This window comes from Chrysochloris asiatica, unplaced genomic scaffold, assembly GCF_000296735.1.
Source record: "Chrysochloris asiatica unplaced genomic scaffold, ChrAsi1.0 scaffold00393, whole genome shotgun sequence".
Taxonomy (NCBI): domain Eukaryota; kingdom Metazoa; phylum Chordata; class Mammalia; order Afrosoricida; family Chrysochloridae; genus Chrysochloris; species Chrysochloris asiatica.
In genome coordinates this window covers 682,888-698,266 of record NW_006408911.1, presented here as the reverse complement: position 1 = coordinate 698,266, position 15,379 = coordinate 682,888, and the positions used below count along the sequence as shown (strand labels likewise).

General features: G+C 45.5%; 1 protein-coding gene across 1 annotated transcript in view; it reads left to right on the top strand.

Annotated features, from left to right (window-relative positions):
* Nucleotides 1-7,516: 7,516 nt before the first annotated feature.
* The window catches only part of CAV3 (caveolin 3), a 20,207-nt gene continuing 12,344 nt past the window's right edge, over nucleotides 7,517-15,379 (top strand). The window contains exon 1 of the mRNA XM_006876590.1: nucleotides 7,517-7,697. Within this exon, the coding sequence (XP_006876652.1) occupies nucleotides 7,578-7,697 (120 nt within the window). The 5' untranslated portion in view covers nucleotides 7,517-7,577. The remainder of the gene's footprint in view (nucleotides 7,698-15,379) is intronic.

The following is a 15,379-nucleotide window of genomic DNA, read 5'->3' as shown; positions in this document are numbered from 1 at the left end:
TTCGCTGCAATCCAATGTGGGTCTGCGAAGATGTACTCCACAGAGTTTTGAACGGCTGATTTTTCAAATGTAGATCACCAGAACTTTCTTCTGAGGTACCTCTGGGTGTAGATTCAAACTGACAACGTTTGAGTTAGCAGCTGAGTGTGTTAACTTTTTGCATCACCCAGGTTTTCATACCCAAGTGAGGAAAAAAGAAAGGATTGCAAGTGTGCAGTGGTTCAAACTTGCAACAGAGCACAGGTGGCTCTGATGACACAAATCTCAGGACTCCAAAATAGGCTTGGCAGACCCCAGCCCTCAGGCCATTCCCATCTTGCGCAGCTCCTAATCGTTTTGCCTCAGTGGGTTTGCCTATTCTGATGTTTCATAGATATAGAACCCAATGCTGGTTCTGTGGCAGAATTCTTACCACCCAGGTGGCAGACCCAGATCCAATCCCCGACCAGTGTACCTCTCCTGCGGCCACCAGTGTATGCGGAGGCTTGTGTGCTGTAGGATGCAGAGCAGGTTTCAGGAGAGCTTTCCGACTGGGACAAACTAAGAAGAAAGGCCTGGTGACCTACTTACCATGAAAACCCTATTTTGTCCAGGTTCTAATCATGAGGAAAGGGCAGGACTGGGCAGCATTTCATTCCATTGTGCATGGGACGGCAGCTAACAAAACACAACAGATGTTTCATGTAAGTGGGAAGGATCATTCAAGATTTGTCCTTTTGTGATGGGCTCATGTCATGCAGTAGCTTGTTCTCCAGGTTCCCCATGGAGCGGCATGCGTCACAACTTTGCTTCTCTTTTATTTCTGAATGGCACTAACTTTTGCAGATAGTTTTACTGGGATGCAGTCCTGCTCCTTCAGTCAGTATTGTCCATGACTACTATTATGCTACAACAGCCCAGTTGAGTGGGCTTCTCAGACTTGACGGACCAGGGAGCCCCAAATCAGGTGAGCTTCATAGATCTGCAACCTACAGTGTTTAGAATACACCACTCACATGGTTGTTCTGCTGTCCCTGTCTGGAAATTATGGATAATTTTTTTTACGTTTTTATTGTAGTAAAATGTACCATTTTATCCATTGTAGTAAAATGTACCATCTTATCCATTTTAAGTGTATATCTACAATGTTGTGTAATCATCACCCCATAACCCCAGAATATTTTCATCAACCCAAGCAGAAAGTCTGTATGCCAAACCTGTAAGAGACTCTGTCTTCATTTGATAGGTGAAGAAACTGAAGACACCAGATTTGGGTTGATGGAAGAAAAGCTTGAGATTTGGAAATAATGACTCCCCACCCTTCCCTTTCTCCCTGAAGACCCTGGTCACCTCCAATCTATTTTCTGTCACTGTAAATTACCTAAATATTCTATATAAATGGGACAATACATGTCCTTCTATGTCAGACATCTTCTGTCACTTAGCACAATGTTTTAAAGGCTAATCTATGCATCACAACATTATTCCTTTTATGGCTGAATAAAGCTGAGTATGTAATTATAGTTTGTTTATCTTAATTTATCCTTTGACAGACATTTGGATTATTTCCCTCTTTTGGCTATTGTGAATCATGCTACAATGAACACGGAATTGAGTTTCTATTTTCAATTTTTAGTAATTTTTTAACACGGGGCCCACATTTTGTTTTATACTGGGCCCTGCAAGTTACACAGCAAGTCTTACCTAAAATATTTACTATTGACCCTTGATGAAAAGTTTTCCCTATCCTGATACTCCTCCAATCCCTGACTGACTTTCATTCTGTCTTAACATTCCTTGTGTCAGGAATTCAGCCTTTTCTGAAACAACCTATTACAACTTTCTTGTACCCTCATCAGGAATCTTGTTATTATTGAGGGCCTGGGTTGAATAAAGCAAAATCAGACAGTTACCCACCAGTCCTAGGGACCACATAGAATAAGTTTCATTCTTTAATCCTTCAGAGACTTGAGTCTTCTCTCTTCTCCCCTCAGTCTTATCTTCTCCAAGCCAAAATTGTTCTGTGCCTCACAAGATCTATTTCAAGATCTTTGAGATCTACACCACATTACTCACCCTCCTAAGCTATGATCTGGTTTTCCAAGATGCCTCCTAAAGCATAGTACCCAAACAAGACTCTAAGTATAGTTTAGACAGTGCAGAGCTGGGTAGAACAGTCACCTCCACCACTCTAGATGATACATCTCTATTAATGCATCCTGCAATCACAATGTCTGCTTTGAAAAACTGTCTGGTTCCCATAATTTCCAGAATCTCTCATGGTAGAAAAAGATGGTGTTCTGGTTTTCATTACAAAGATGTGTAAACTGAGGCTTGGAGATCTGCTCAGGGGCACAAGCCCACTTACTCTCAGTTCTTCTGTTTCCAAATCCCAAGCTTTTCTTCCACCAACCCAAACTCTGTGTCTTCAGTTTCTTCATCCGTCAAATGAAGACAGAGTCTCTTACAGCTTTGACATGTCAATAGATCCAGGTAGAAAACAGGAAATAAAAGCTCTTTTCCCAAGACCTAAAACTCCTAGGAACAAAGCTTTCTTTTTCTGCTACTCATTCTAGCCCGACCTGCCTTGAGATTCCTGCATAAATGATAAATCTTACAGGTTAACAGCAGCTCTACATTTGGCAGTTAATTGACTCTTTGGACCGTGGAGTGGAGAGTCTGGGTGAGTTGCCTATGTAATCTTTCCGTTTTCCTCTTCACACTCCACAAACTTATTTCCTCCTGCACATCCCATTTCTAAAGGGTTGTTTTTGTTTTTTTTTTTTCCTCTCTTAGCAAGCCAAGCAACAACAGAACTGCCTTTAAAATAAGAACACTGAGTCCTCCCTTACACCCCGGCAGGGTTTGAGGAAGTCACTCTCCCTCCTTTACTGTGTTGTGTGCTCTGGTCAGAAGCACCACCCAGGGCTGACTTGAAAGTTTCATTGTTCAGCATGTTCTTCCAGCATTTTACCCATGGGTACAGAAAACCTCCTGTGCTCCATCTTTTTCTCATGGTATGTGAGGTACACAAGCACTGTGTGAGGGGTACTGACTGGTGTTAACATCCACATTTGGCAGGTGAGGAAACAGAAACACAGAGAAGGCAAGGGGCTTATCTAAGGTCACAGAGATGGGACCCAGACAAGACTTCAAGACTAAGGATTCCTGGGTGATGTGTTCTTCCCACTCTATGTGTTCTTGTTGTTACGTGCTGTTGAGTAGGTTCCGACTCATAGCCACCCTGTATAGGGTTTCTGGAGTGGCTGGTGGATTTGAATCACTACCTGATGGTTAGCTTATCCCACAGTGCCACCCCAAGACTCCACTGCATAGTCTTTGAAAATAGGATTACCTCAATGAAATGAGAGGCATCTCCTTCTCAGCCTCTGGCATCTGGCCCTTTCCATTCGGCCTCTCTGATTCCATCCATCCCTCTGCCCAACTGAAATGCCACTTCCTAGAATAGTGGTTACGAGGTGGGCTGCTAACATCAAGGTCAACAGTTTGAAACTACCAACAGTTCAGTGGCAAAAAAGTGAGGCTGTCTGCTCCCATAAAGATTTACAGCCTCAGAAACCCCATGCAGGGTCACTGTGAGTCGGAGCTGACTCCACGTACACCATCACCACCATCACCACCAGAAAGCATTCTCTGCCTCCTCCTGCTCCTCCTGTAAAACCTAAAACCGACATGAGTTGCCCCCCACCTTTGGTCCTCAGCATTGAACACCAGATAGAAGCAGCTAGCCTAGTGGCTACAAGTCAGGCTGCTCACCTCAAGGACAGTAGTACAAAACTACCAGCTGTTCTGAGGGAGAAAGATGAGGCTTTCTGCTCCCATAAAGATTTACAGCTTCAGAAACACTTGAACCGGACTCTACCACAGCATATAACCACCATCACCACTAAACACAACAAAGGAGCTAAATTACTTTGCACATACCAAGGGGCCTTAGCATACAGTGAACGCAGAACAATTGGTAGATGCTGCTGTCATCATCACTCATTTCACAGTTACTATGAGCATAAGGTCGCTATGGGTTAGTACCGACTCAATGGCACCTAACAACAACAACAACAACATGAACACAAAGCTAACTGCCTGGAAATTCAATGACATTAAAAACTTATTTTGCCCAAGGGCTCTGTGAGTTAGATATTTAAACAGGACACAGAGAAAACAGCTCTGTCTCCACAGTATCTGGGGCTTAGACTAGAAGACCTGAAGGCTAGGAGTGTCTTGAAGACTAGGGCGGGGACTTCTTCCACTCCATGTCTGACAGTTAATGTTGGCTCTCAGCTGGGGACCTCAGCTCCTTTCTTTGGTTTCTTCAGTTGAGCTACTTTTCTGATGTCAGACAAGGACATCTGATATCAGCAATGATATCCCTCATTCTACCTCTTCTGAATCCTGCTTAAAGTTCTGGAAGTTCTCTGTCAATGCATTGCTGCAACTGTTTTTGAATTATTGTCATCAAAACTTTTTATGATATTAATGACGTTGTTCATGATTTCTACATTACACTGGGTCACCTTTGTTTGCAATAAGCGCAAATATGGATCTCTTCCAGTTGTTTAGCCAGGTAGCTGTCTTTCAAATTTCTCTGAAATTTAATGAGGTAGGGGAATAGGAAAACAACAACAACAATAACAATTACAACAATAACAATAATAACTCCTAAGGACTTAGTGGCAGTTTTCAAGTTGTGTACCATTTTCCCTGGAGTTCCTGGTTGGTACAAATGGTAATGAACTTGGCTGCTAACCAAAAGGCTGATGATCAAGAACCCCCAGGGCTGCCTCATAAGAATAATGAGCCACTTTCAAAACCTCAGCCATTGACAACTCTGTGGAGCACAGGTCTACTCTGACACACATGGGGTTGTCATGAGTTGGAATTCACTCTACAGCAAAAATTTTTTAATCACTTCCCCTTAATCTTTACTGATTTAGCCCACTGTGGGGACTGACAACCCATTTAGCTAAAAATCGACATTTTCCAGCCTCCTATGCCAAGACAGGAGTCTTGGTGTAGCACTGTGGGTTAATGTGCCAGACTGCAAAGCTGTTTGAACTGCAAGGTCGGTGGTTCAAGCTCACCAGCTGCTCCTTGGAAACCCTATACAGAGTCACTATGGGTCAGAATCGACTCAACGGCACTTAACATCAACAACATGCCAAGACAGGTGGCCAAGGAGATAGAAGCAGAGGTTGTTGGGTAGGACTTCAGGAAAGTGTCCTAATAGCGTCAGCTTGGCTGGAAGATGCCTTTTTTCCTGCCATCACCCATTCTTCTTACTTCTTGTCTGGAACCAGATATGCTGCAGGAGCAGCGCCATCTTGTGCCCATGAGATGACTTTGAAAAGAGCAGAACGGAAAGATGGGGTGCTTAATACAGAGGCGCTGCCGTGGCAGTTCTGAATGGCCTCTGAACTATGTGTGCTGTGTGTGTGAGAGAAAAGTCTTGACCTTGTTCAGAATCTTCATCCTTCATTCACATTGCTAGGACCTCAAGTGATGATCGAGTTGGATGAGGAAACAGAAAACTGAGCAAGAGAGGTATGCCCTGCTGACACATGCGCATCTTCTGGACCCACAGAGATTCTTAGGGGTAAAATACACCATAACCAAGGCCCGCACATCCCCACCAAGCCACCAGTTCTGCAGGTAGGCTCACACATCAAGAGAGGCAGGGAAGAGTAGGCAACCCCACAAGTGGTTTTCTTGCCCTGACTCATCATCCCCAGTTCCACCCTACACCACAGTCTAGTAACACCTCCCCAGCAGAAAGCCCCAGGACTGTTTTAGGCCAGAAAACACAAGCTCCAGCATGAACTCTTACCAGATCACTGGTATCACAGGGGGAGTACTGGGGTGCAGACTACACTAGATGACACTCTCAGAGCGGTTGGCACCAAAATGAGTGTCTAAAAAAATTTTGTCCAGTGTTTCAGCAGAAAATTTAGTTACAGTTATAACAACAAAAACATTTTTCATAAGCCCAGCTTACATGTATCAATATGCCTTCAAGGCTAAAACTCTATCCTTATTTCCTTTTTGAATCTTCTAATGAGTCCTGGTGTGAAACTGTAAGATCAGCGCTAAACCACAAGTTGGTTTGAACACCAAGGTTGGCAGTTCGAACTCACCAGCCACTCCTCTGAAACCCTATACAAGGTCACTATGGGTGGGAACCGACTCAATGGCACTTAACAACAACAATGCACTTTCTGGTATGGAGCTGTAGGATCAGCCCTGACCTACAAACCTCAGGTCGCAGTTCAAACCCACCAGCCGCTCCATGGAAACCGTCTACAGGGTCAACATCTTGCAGAGTTGACGGCAGTTATTAACAACAGTTCACTTATGGGGCAGAAGTGTCATTGTTACCTGTTGTTACTGTTGGTTCATTGTTGCAAATGTTTTTATAGTCCTTGATTTTGTCAAATTTACTGGGGTTTTAACTACAATATTGTTGTGGTACTGAGTTAAGAGCTCCTATCAGTAACTTTTTGAGAATGAAGCAGTAATTAAAGGAAAAGAAGGAGAAAACTCAAAGTAGTTTTCCGCTCAGTTACTAATCATATTGTAACTAACAATGCTGTGATTCAATGTAGAAAGATTTTATAAAGCAATTTTGTTGTCAGCATCCAAATCATCTAAAAAACTATACATTTTAAGCAGTTCACAACTACATTTATCACATATTATTCAGTGTAGTAGTTACAAATTGGGCTGCTAACCTCAGGGTCAGCAGTTCGAAACTACCAGCTGTTCCAAGGGAGAAAGATGAGGCATTCTGCTCCCGTAAAGATTTAGAGTCTCAGAAACCCTGTACAGGGTCACTAGGAGTCGGAACTGACTCTACGACACATAACAACAACAACATTCTCTGATTAGAAGTTGTAATAAACATGATTAAGGATTCTGTATGGTCTGTTCAGAAGGAGGTCCCTTGGGGGTCAGAGAGAAGGGTGTGACATATTGAATCCAAGAGATCATTTTTCGGTTTCCATAGCCTTTTTCACACACACTAGCTGGTTCTTCCCTTCCACAAAGGGTGGGCAGGGCCCTGACTGATGGCTATCACTATGACCCATTTTAAAGATGGGGACATTGTGGCCCAAAGAGGTGAAGTGCACCCAAAGTCACACAGCCAGCAAGAACCAGAGTTGGGGACGAAGCTTGCCTCACCTCACCCCACCCCCAGGCCTCTTCTCCCAGAATCCCTTTATACTGACAGCAGTGGAGCACATTCCAGGGGCCCAGTCCCCAAAGTTATGCCTGCCGTGGGACACTCTGGGAATAACAGGTCTCTGCAATCTCGCGTGAGGCGCGCGCCCAGCAGCCTCCTTTAAGGAGTGTCCAGCCTTCCCACAGAACTCCAGTCTTAATTTTAGCTTGGAGGCCTGCCACAGCCAGCTTTAGCTAGAGGCAGGCTGAAGTTATGTGGGACAGCTGTCAGCAGGCATGCTGGGTGGGGCCTATTTAGTCGGCAGGGGCACAAGTCTGGGGACACTGAGCTGGTCCCCAGTGCTGTCAGCCCCGCTGGCAACACACGCAAGTCCCCTCTGGTGGGTCTACCCATACCGGCGATGATGGCCGAAGAGCACAAGGACCTCGACCTCGAAGCACAAATCATCAAGGACATCCACTGCAAAGAGATCAACCTGGTGAACCGAGACCCCAAGAACATTAACGAGGACATAGTCAAGGTAGGCACCAGCCAACAGGCCTGCCCCACCCTGCCTGAGAGTGTCAGCTTTGCAGAGCATTCAGGTGCTTGACAGGGGACAGTTTCTGCTTCAGGCACAATGAGTTTTCCTGAAAAGAGGTCTTGTGACTATGTCTTCTCTTTCCCACTCCCCCTGCCCAAAAGGAATGCACAATCCCTAAAAACCCTTTAGTATAAATAGGAACAAAAAGTACTCACACATACATAATGCAGTTTGATCAAAAAAGGAGAGGCAAATTACAAAGAAAATGCTTTCCTATTACCCTGAAATTCTCCCATTCAGTCTTGGCCCTCATCCTGGAAGGAATACCAACAGTGACCAAGTTGGGCTATTTTCTGTTCCGGGGGGCATTTCTGCGGTCTCCAGAGTGGGTGTAGGGTTAATCCTTGGAGGTTGGCTTCCAGAAAAGCTGGCATCTCCCCAAAGAGACACTCTTTCAGAGCTCAGCCCAGCACTTGTATGTCCTGCTCGCTGCCAAGCCGAGGGGCCTCCCTGGGTCTGCTGGCTAGGAGCAGGGCAGAGGTATTCTCAGTGGGTGCTAGCCCTGAAAGGAAATGCTCAGGGGAGGATTGTCCTAGCTAAGAGGAATCCCCTGTGGCCACTGGCTAAAACCAGGCCTCTGACCTCGTCTGGGTGATGCCAGTGGTCCGAATGCCTGGTCTCAGGCCCACCTGCTCCCACCTGCCTCTGCACCATAGCCAGAGGGACCTTTCTAGAGCAGAATTCCTCAGGTGGGGGTGAGAAGGGGTACTGACTACCAGCATGAGCGTCACTAGAGGGGTCTTCCAGTTCCAACTGAATGGAACAGAATCTCACACCAACACAGTTTCCAACAGAAACATAAGACAACCTTCGATTATCATTTTACATTTTCTAGTAGCCACTAGATCTAAATTCTTCTGTGGCACTAGCTGGATTTCAAGTGATCAAATCAAAGATTATGGTCACCATGTTAGCCAGTAGCTCTAGGGCTTGCTTTGAAGAGAACCCCTTAGTCTACCCTTCTCAATGGAACACCTCCTATGGTGGCTGGGACCTAACCTCTCTATGTGACTTTTAAGGTCCAGCACTATCTGGCCCCAACCTGTTTCTTCTGCCGTGTTTGTTCCAGGACCTGCCAAGCCAACCAGGACACAATACCATGCCTTTGCCAGGAGGGCCCACCTTCAAGGCCAACTCAATTATCACCTCCTCCTGGAAGCCTTCCCTAACTTCACCAGATAATTACTTGCTCCCTCCCCTTCCCATTTAGGGCAGAACACACACACCAACAACCACACAAACACACACACACACACACTTGTCCTCAGTCTACTTCAGTTCATGGCAATCCCTTGTGGTATGGAGTAGAACTGCCCACATGGTTTTCTTGGCTGTAAACTTCAAGGAAGGAGATTGCCATATCTTTCTTCCGCAGCATGGCTGGGTGGGTTTGAACTGCAAACCTTTCAGTTAATAGACAAGTGCAAGCCATTTATGTCAACGCAGTAGCATAGCATCTAGTACACTGTCTTTATAGCTATCATTAGCCGTGGAACAAGGTAATTAAAACACAGTGTGAAAAGTGTGCTCAGGAAACTTGAGAAGCAGATTTTGCAAAGTGATGTTGTTAAGTGCCATGAGTCAGTTCCAACTCATAGGGATCCTGTATAGGGTTTCTTAGGAGGGGCTGGTGAGCTTGAACCACCAACCTTGTGGTTCAAACCACCCACAGCACCATGCCAGGACTAGGCACTTCATATTTAAATGTGAGGTATTGTTAGTTATGTTTCTGTGGTCTCTAGGGATTAGGATTGACCTGGATTTAATGGACTTGATTTCAAATGCATGAGCTACAGAAAAATGACAGTGAGCAGTTCACTTTAAGTTTTCTGAGCCTCAGTTTCCCTAAAATGAGAATAATATTATTTAACTCCAAGAGGTAAAGGAATTGTTGTGGTAGCATAGTAGTTACATGTCGGGCTGCTAACCTCAAGGTCTGCAGTTTGAAACTACTAGCCGTTCCTAAGGAGAAAGATGAGACTTTCTGCTCCGGAAAAGACTTACAGCCTCAGAAACCTTATGCAGGGTCACTATTAGTTGGAACCGACTCCACAGCATACCACCACCACCACCACCAGCACAGGAGGTAAGTGAATCTCAAAACAGCACTGTGCAGTAGAAATCTAATGTGAGGAGTAAAGGAGGTGAGGGATTTGAAAGTGTCTGACACAGTTCTAGCCCCTGGCAAGGATAAAGCAAAGATAAACTGAATCAGAACACCCAGGAGCTTGTAGTCTGAAGGACATGAGAATCTAGGCATGCACTAGCCTTTGTTGTTGTTAAGTGCCTTTGAGTCAATTCCGACCCATAATGACCCCGTATAGGGTTTCCAAGGAGCAGCTGGTGATTTTGAACCCCCGACCTTACAGTTCAAATGGCTTTGCAGTCTGGTGCATTAACCCACAGTGCCACACCAGGACTCTAGCCTCTACACCCTGTTTATTCCCTGGGTGGGAGTAATGGTGGCTCACAGGTAGAATTCTTGCCTTCCGTGAAGACCTGGAGTCCTGATGTGGCACTGTGGGTTAATGCACAAGACTGCAAAGCCTTTTGAATTGCAAGGTCAATGGTTCAAGCTCACCAGCTGCTCCTTGGAAACCCTATACAGGGTCGATATGAGTCACAACCATCTTGACAGCACTTGACAACAACAACACAAAGACCTGGGTTTTGTTCCTGGCTAGTGCACCTCTATTGTAGACATCACCTGTCTGTCACTGAAGACTTTCAAAAGTTGCTATGATGCTGAGCAGATTTCAGTGAAACTTCCAGACTAACAGAGTAGTAAGAAAGCCCTGGCCATCCATCTACTTTCAAAAATCAGCCAGTGAAAACCACATGGGTCACAAGGGTCCATTGTGCATGAGGTTGCCATTAATTGGGGATAGGCTCTGCAGCTAACAATGACAACATCTTTGGGGTGATCCCTGGTGGGCTTCTAGGGGTGGGGAAGAGGATCCCATGAAAGAACTGAGATACTGCTGAGTTATGAGTAAAACTGTAATCCAGAGGGAGGGGGAGCCTCACCTTTGGCCTCAGAGATTCCCTGAGCCCCAGGGGGTTTACATCACTCAGAGGCAAATGCAAAAAAAAAAACCTGCAAGTAATTTTAATGAAAGGAGACTAAGGTTTAGTATTTATGGGACATGCTCTGGTTTGTTGTTGTTATTAAGAGCCATAGAGTCAGTTCTGACTCACAGCAACCTTGTATAGGATAAGCACAGGACTCTTCACCTCAAGGTCATGGTTCAAACCCACCAGCCCCTCAGAAACCCTATGTTGTTGTTGTTAAGTGCCGTTGAGTCAACTCCAACCCATAGCGAGGGTTTCCGAGGAGCAGCTTGAATCACCAATCTGCAGTTCAAATGGCTTTGCAGTCTGGTGCATTAACCCACAGCGCCACACCAGAGCTGTTATGAGTCAGAACTGACTCAACAGCACTTAACAACAACATAGGGTTTCCATGGAGTAGCTGATAGGTTTGAGCTATCTTTCATTTGGCAGTCCAGGGCTTATCCTATAGCACTACCCAGGACTCCATGTGCTAATTTAGGAAGTTATTTGTGTTTCTCTGTGCGTGTCCAACCATCACTAATATTCACTGCCAAATATCCCATCACAACAAATACCAGGGGGCTTCAAAAAGTTCATGGAAAAATGAAATGAAAAGATATTGGAATTTTTTCACGAACTTTTTGAAGTCCCCTCTTAGATGCTCAGTGCTTCCTTTGGTTTGGGGAGTTATTTAACTCCTTGTTCCGACACTAACTTGCTGTGTAATTCTGGGCAAAGCCTTTTACCCTCTGTGGGCCCAAGTCCCTGGTGCAGGCAAAGACTGTGTGAAAACATGAAGGCCCACTTCACTCTGCCATCAACAACTGAGGTTTCTCAAAGAAAAGTCAAGGACAGGGAACAGAGATAGACCCACCATGGGATTTGATCCCCAGCTAGGGGAAGCACTTGCTTTTGACTTTTTTCCATCAAAACTTCCCCAAGCAAGACCTGGCCCTTGAACTCAGGCTGGGAAATGAGTGTCAAAGGCAGAGGACAAGCCTTACATAGGTCAATGGGCTTAAACTAAACTGGCAGTCTCCCAAGGTTGGGCTAGGGCCAGCACAGAGCCAAAACTCAAAAGAATTAGAATGGGGGACATGAGAGAGCACCCTCCCCCTGCCACCCTACTTCTCCTTACCCTCACCACCACACCATCATCACCAACATCATCATCAACACATTGTCACTAAACACCTATGATGCGCCAGGCACCGTGGTCTCCAAAGAGATAGGGATGAATACAGCAGACCCCCTTCATATCTGTCTGGATCAAGTTCTAGGACAGGGGTGGAGAACATCCAGACTGCGGGCCATAGAAGACCCTTGAAATCATTTGGTCTGGCCCTGTCAAGGCAACTGAAATTCCAGCCATCACATTTGTTGTTGTTGTTCTTAAGTGTTGTAAAATCGGTTCCGACCCACAGCAACTCTGCATGAGGTTTTCAAGGAGCGGCTGGTGAGCTTGAACCACCGACTGTGTGGTTCAAACCGACTTTGCAGTCCAGTGCATTAACCCGCAGCACCACACCATTGGTGGCAGTAATGTGCCGTGGAGTCGATTCTAACTCATAGTGACCCTGTACAGGGTTTCCGAGGCTGTAAGTCTATGGGAACAGAAAGCTTCATCTTTCTGCTGTGGAACAGCTGGTAGTTTCAAACTGATGTCCCTGAGATTAGCAGCCCAATTCATAACCGCTAAGCTACCAGAGCTCCTACCACACTATTGTTGTTGTTGTTGCTGTTGTTAAGTGCTGTCGAGTCGATTCTGACCCATAGCAACCCTGTATAGGGTTTCCGAGGAGTAGCTGGTGAGCTTGAACCACCGACCTTGCAGTTCAAAAGACTTAGCAGTCTGACGCATTAACCCACAGCGCCACACCAGGACTCCACACCATTAGGAGTTAGTTAATTAAACGTTTGACCAAAATACAGAAGGCTAATTTTTTAAGTTGATAACTTTGTATGGCCTGAAAATAATGTCAGAAATTTTGGCAGTAAAAAGGTTCCCCACTCCTGCCCTGTTGTTGTTGTTGTTATGAGCTGTGGAGTTGATTCCGACTCATAGCGACCCTATACAGGGTTTCCGAGGCTGTAAATCTTTATGAGAGCAGAATGCCTCATCTTTCTCCCGCGGAACAGCTGGTAGTTTTGAACTGCTGACCCTGAGGTTCGCAGCCCGATTTGTAACCACTATGCTACCAGAGCTCTGAAAATGTACAGTATGGATTCCCAGTGCTAGCCAGCTTGCCAGTGGGTACACCTGAGGCCGCCCTTCCCTTCAGATCTGTGCTGAAAAGATTCCCTCTCCTAGGTATGCCTACAGCAAGAACTCAGCCCTACCCCAAAGTCATCTTGAGTCACCTCAGAGAGGAGTCAGAGCTGCCTCATCAATCGCCCCCTCTCTCCCCCTCATTGACACTTAGTCACTTGAGCCCTAAAGCTCAGAGGATTACTCTAGCCTCAATCCCCATCTCCTCAGGAATGCAAAGGCAGTCCTTTAAACAGGACAGGGGAATGGGCACAGCCCCAGCCCTGCTCCACACCATACCCATACCGCTCACAAAACTCTCTCCTCCTTGTAAAGGACAAATGCCCTTTTGCCTATCAGCTCAGAAGAATAAATGCCAAAAGAAGCAGTAACTCCCCAGTTCTGCAAACTCTGCTCCAAGACTGGGGTCATCTGGGACACTGTACTGCACAAAGGAGAAACCCCACAGAGAAGATAACACTTCATTAAGTGAAGGGCAAAAGAGCTAAATGCCATAATTTAGGGCCAGATGAGGTGACAAGGGATGTTAAAGGAGAATAAAATACTTTTACCTGGGAAAATCAGGAGCTGACTTCATGATGAAGTGGTCTCCAAGGTATGCAAAAATTATGAAAAAAAAGTAAAATGTGGTGAAAGTTTTCAAGAAGAAGTAAAAGCTAAGCCAAGGTGTGAAGGCTTTTCACAGCACTGGGAGAAATTCTGGGCAGAGTAGGCAAATGTTAAGAAGTGTACTGTCACATCTCATTCCTGCGTTCACGGTTTGTTGTTGTTGTTCCAACTCATAGAGACACTGTCTAGGATTTCCAAGGGTTTTGAACTGCTGACCTTGTGGTTCAAATATACCTTGCAGCCCAGTGCATTATCCTGCAGTGCTACACCAGGAGTCTTTCTGTGATCATGGCAGACATGACTAATCAATCATAGCATTGTTACAGGAAGTCACACACTGTCAACTAGTTAGAATCGGCACAAAACATGAAATCTCTTTGTTACTCTATCTGCAGAATAGTGAAGTGTTGTTTTATTTAGATGTCAGTAGATCATCTGGAAGATAATTTGTGGAAGAGAGGGCAGGAAGGGCCGGTTGAGATTGAACCATTTCCTTTTGGAAATGTCTTACTTTCTATCAGTTACCTATAAGAAAGGATACTTTGGGCTAACACTGAGATATTGATGAATTTTCAGTGTTACAGAGACTTCTGGATATCAAGTGGTGACGGTGGTGGTAGCTGTGTGTCATCAACTCAGTTCTGACTCTTAGCGAACCTCTATAACATTTCTGAGGTTGCAAATCTTTGTAGGAGCAAAAGGCCTCTCAAACTACTAACCTCGCAGCTAGTAGCTCAACCTGTAACCCATTAAGCTACCAGGGCTCCTGAATATTAAGTAGTCTCGTATTTTTCAAAATGTGTTCATCTTTCTTAGAGGACTTGTTACAATGCAAACTCCTGAGTCCTGCCACTAGAAATTCTTATTCATCAGGGCTGCTGAGCAGCGCCCTGGACAACTGTTTTCCACTTTCAAGTTTGGATGCCAGCAAACTCCATATCCTATAAGGGAGAAAGCCGGCTCCAGAGTATTACCTGTTTTCCCTATTGACATACTATGCTCAGTTATCTACATCTGTGTGGAAAATAACCCCAACACTCCACGGTTTGAAGCAATAACCATTTTATGATCATGCCCAATTTTGTGGGTTGACTGGGCTCAGCAGGGCAGGTCTCACACAGCTGTAGTCTGATACCAACCAAGACTGCCATCATAGAGGAACTCCACTAAACCATCCTCAGTGGCTCGTTCACAGGACTGGCACCTGGGGGCATGATTGAAAGGCTGGGCTCAGCTGGACTACTAGAATGGTTGAACATGTATTTCCATGTAGTTTCAGGTCTCTGCCTGCATGTGGCCCCTCCATTGGCTGGATGGACTTCCAACATGGTGTCCCAGGTCTCCCAAAACACAGAAGCAGACCTCTAGACCTTCATAAGGCTTTGTTCTAGAATGACCCAGTGTCACTTCTGCCACCTTCTAGTGTCAGGGCAAGCCCACTGAAAGCTGGTACATAGCTCAGCCAGTGCTGTTTTTACTGCTACCCACTCCCACCTGCAGGAAAGAGGATGGGGAAGGAGGGTGAGAACACAAGGACCAACTCTCCTTTAGATGCTAATGGGCTTTTCCAGCATGTACCTTTCGCTCTCCTTGCAGCCCCAGCGTTATCTTGGTCTCTTCCCAGATACGTTACATGAATCCAAATTCTTTTAAGCGCTAGTCCAGGTGCCCCTAGAGCCCCCCTGTA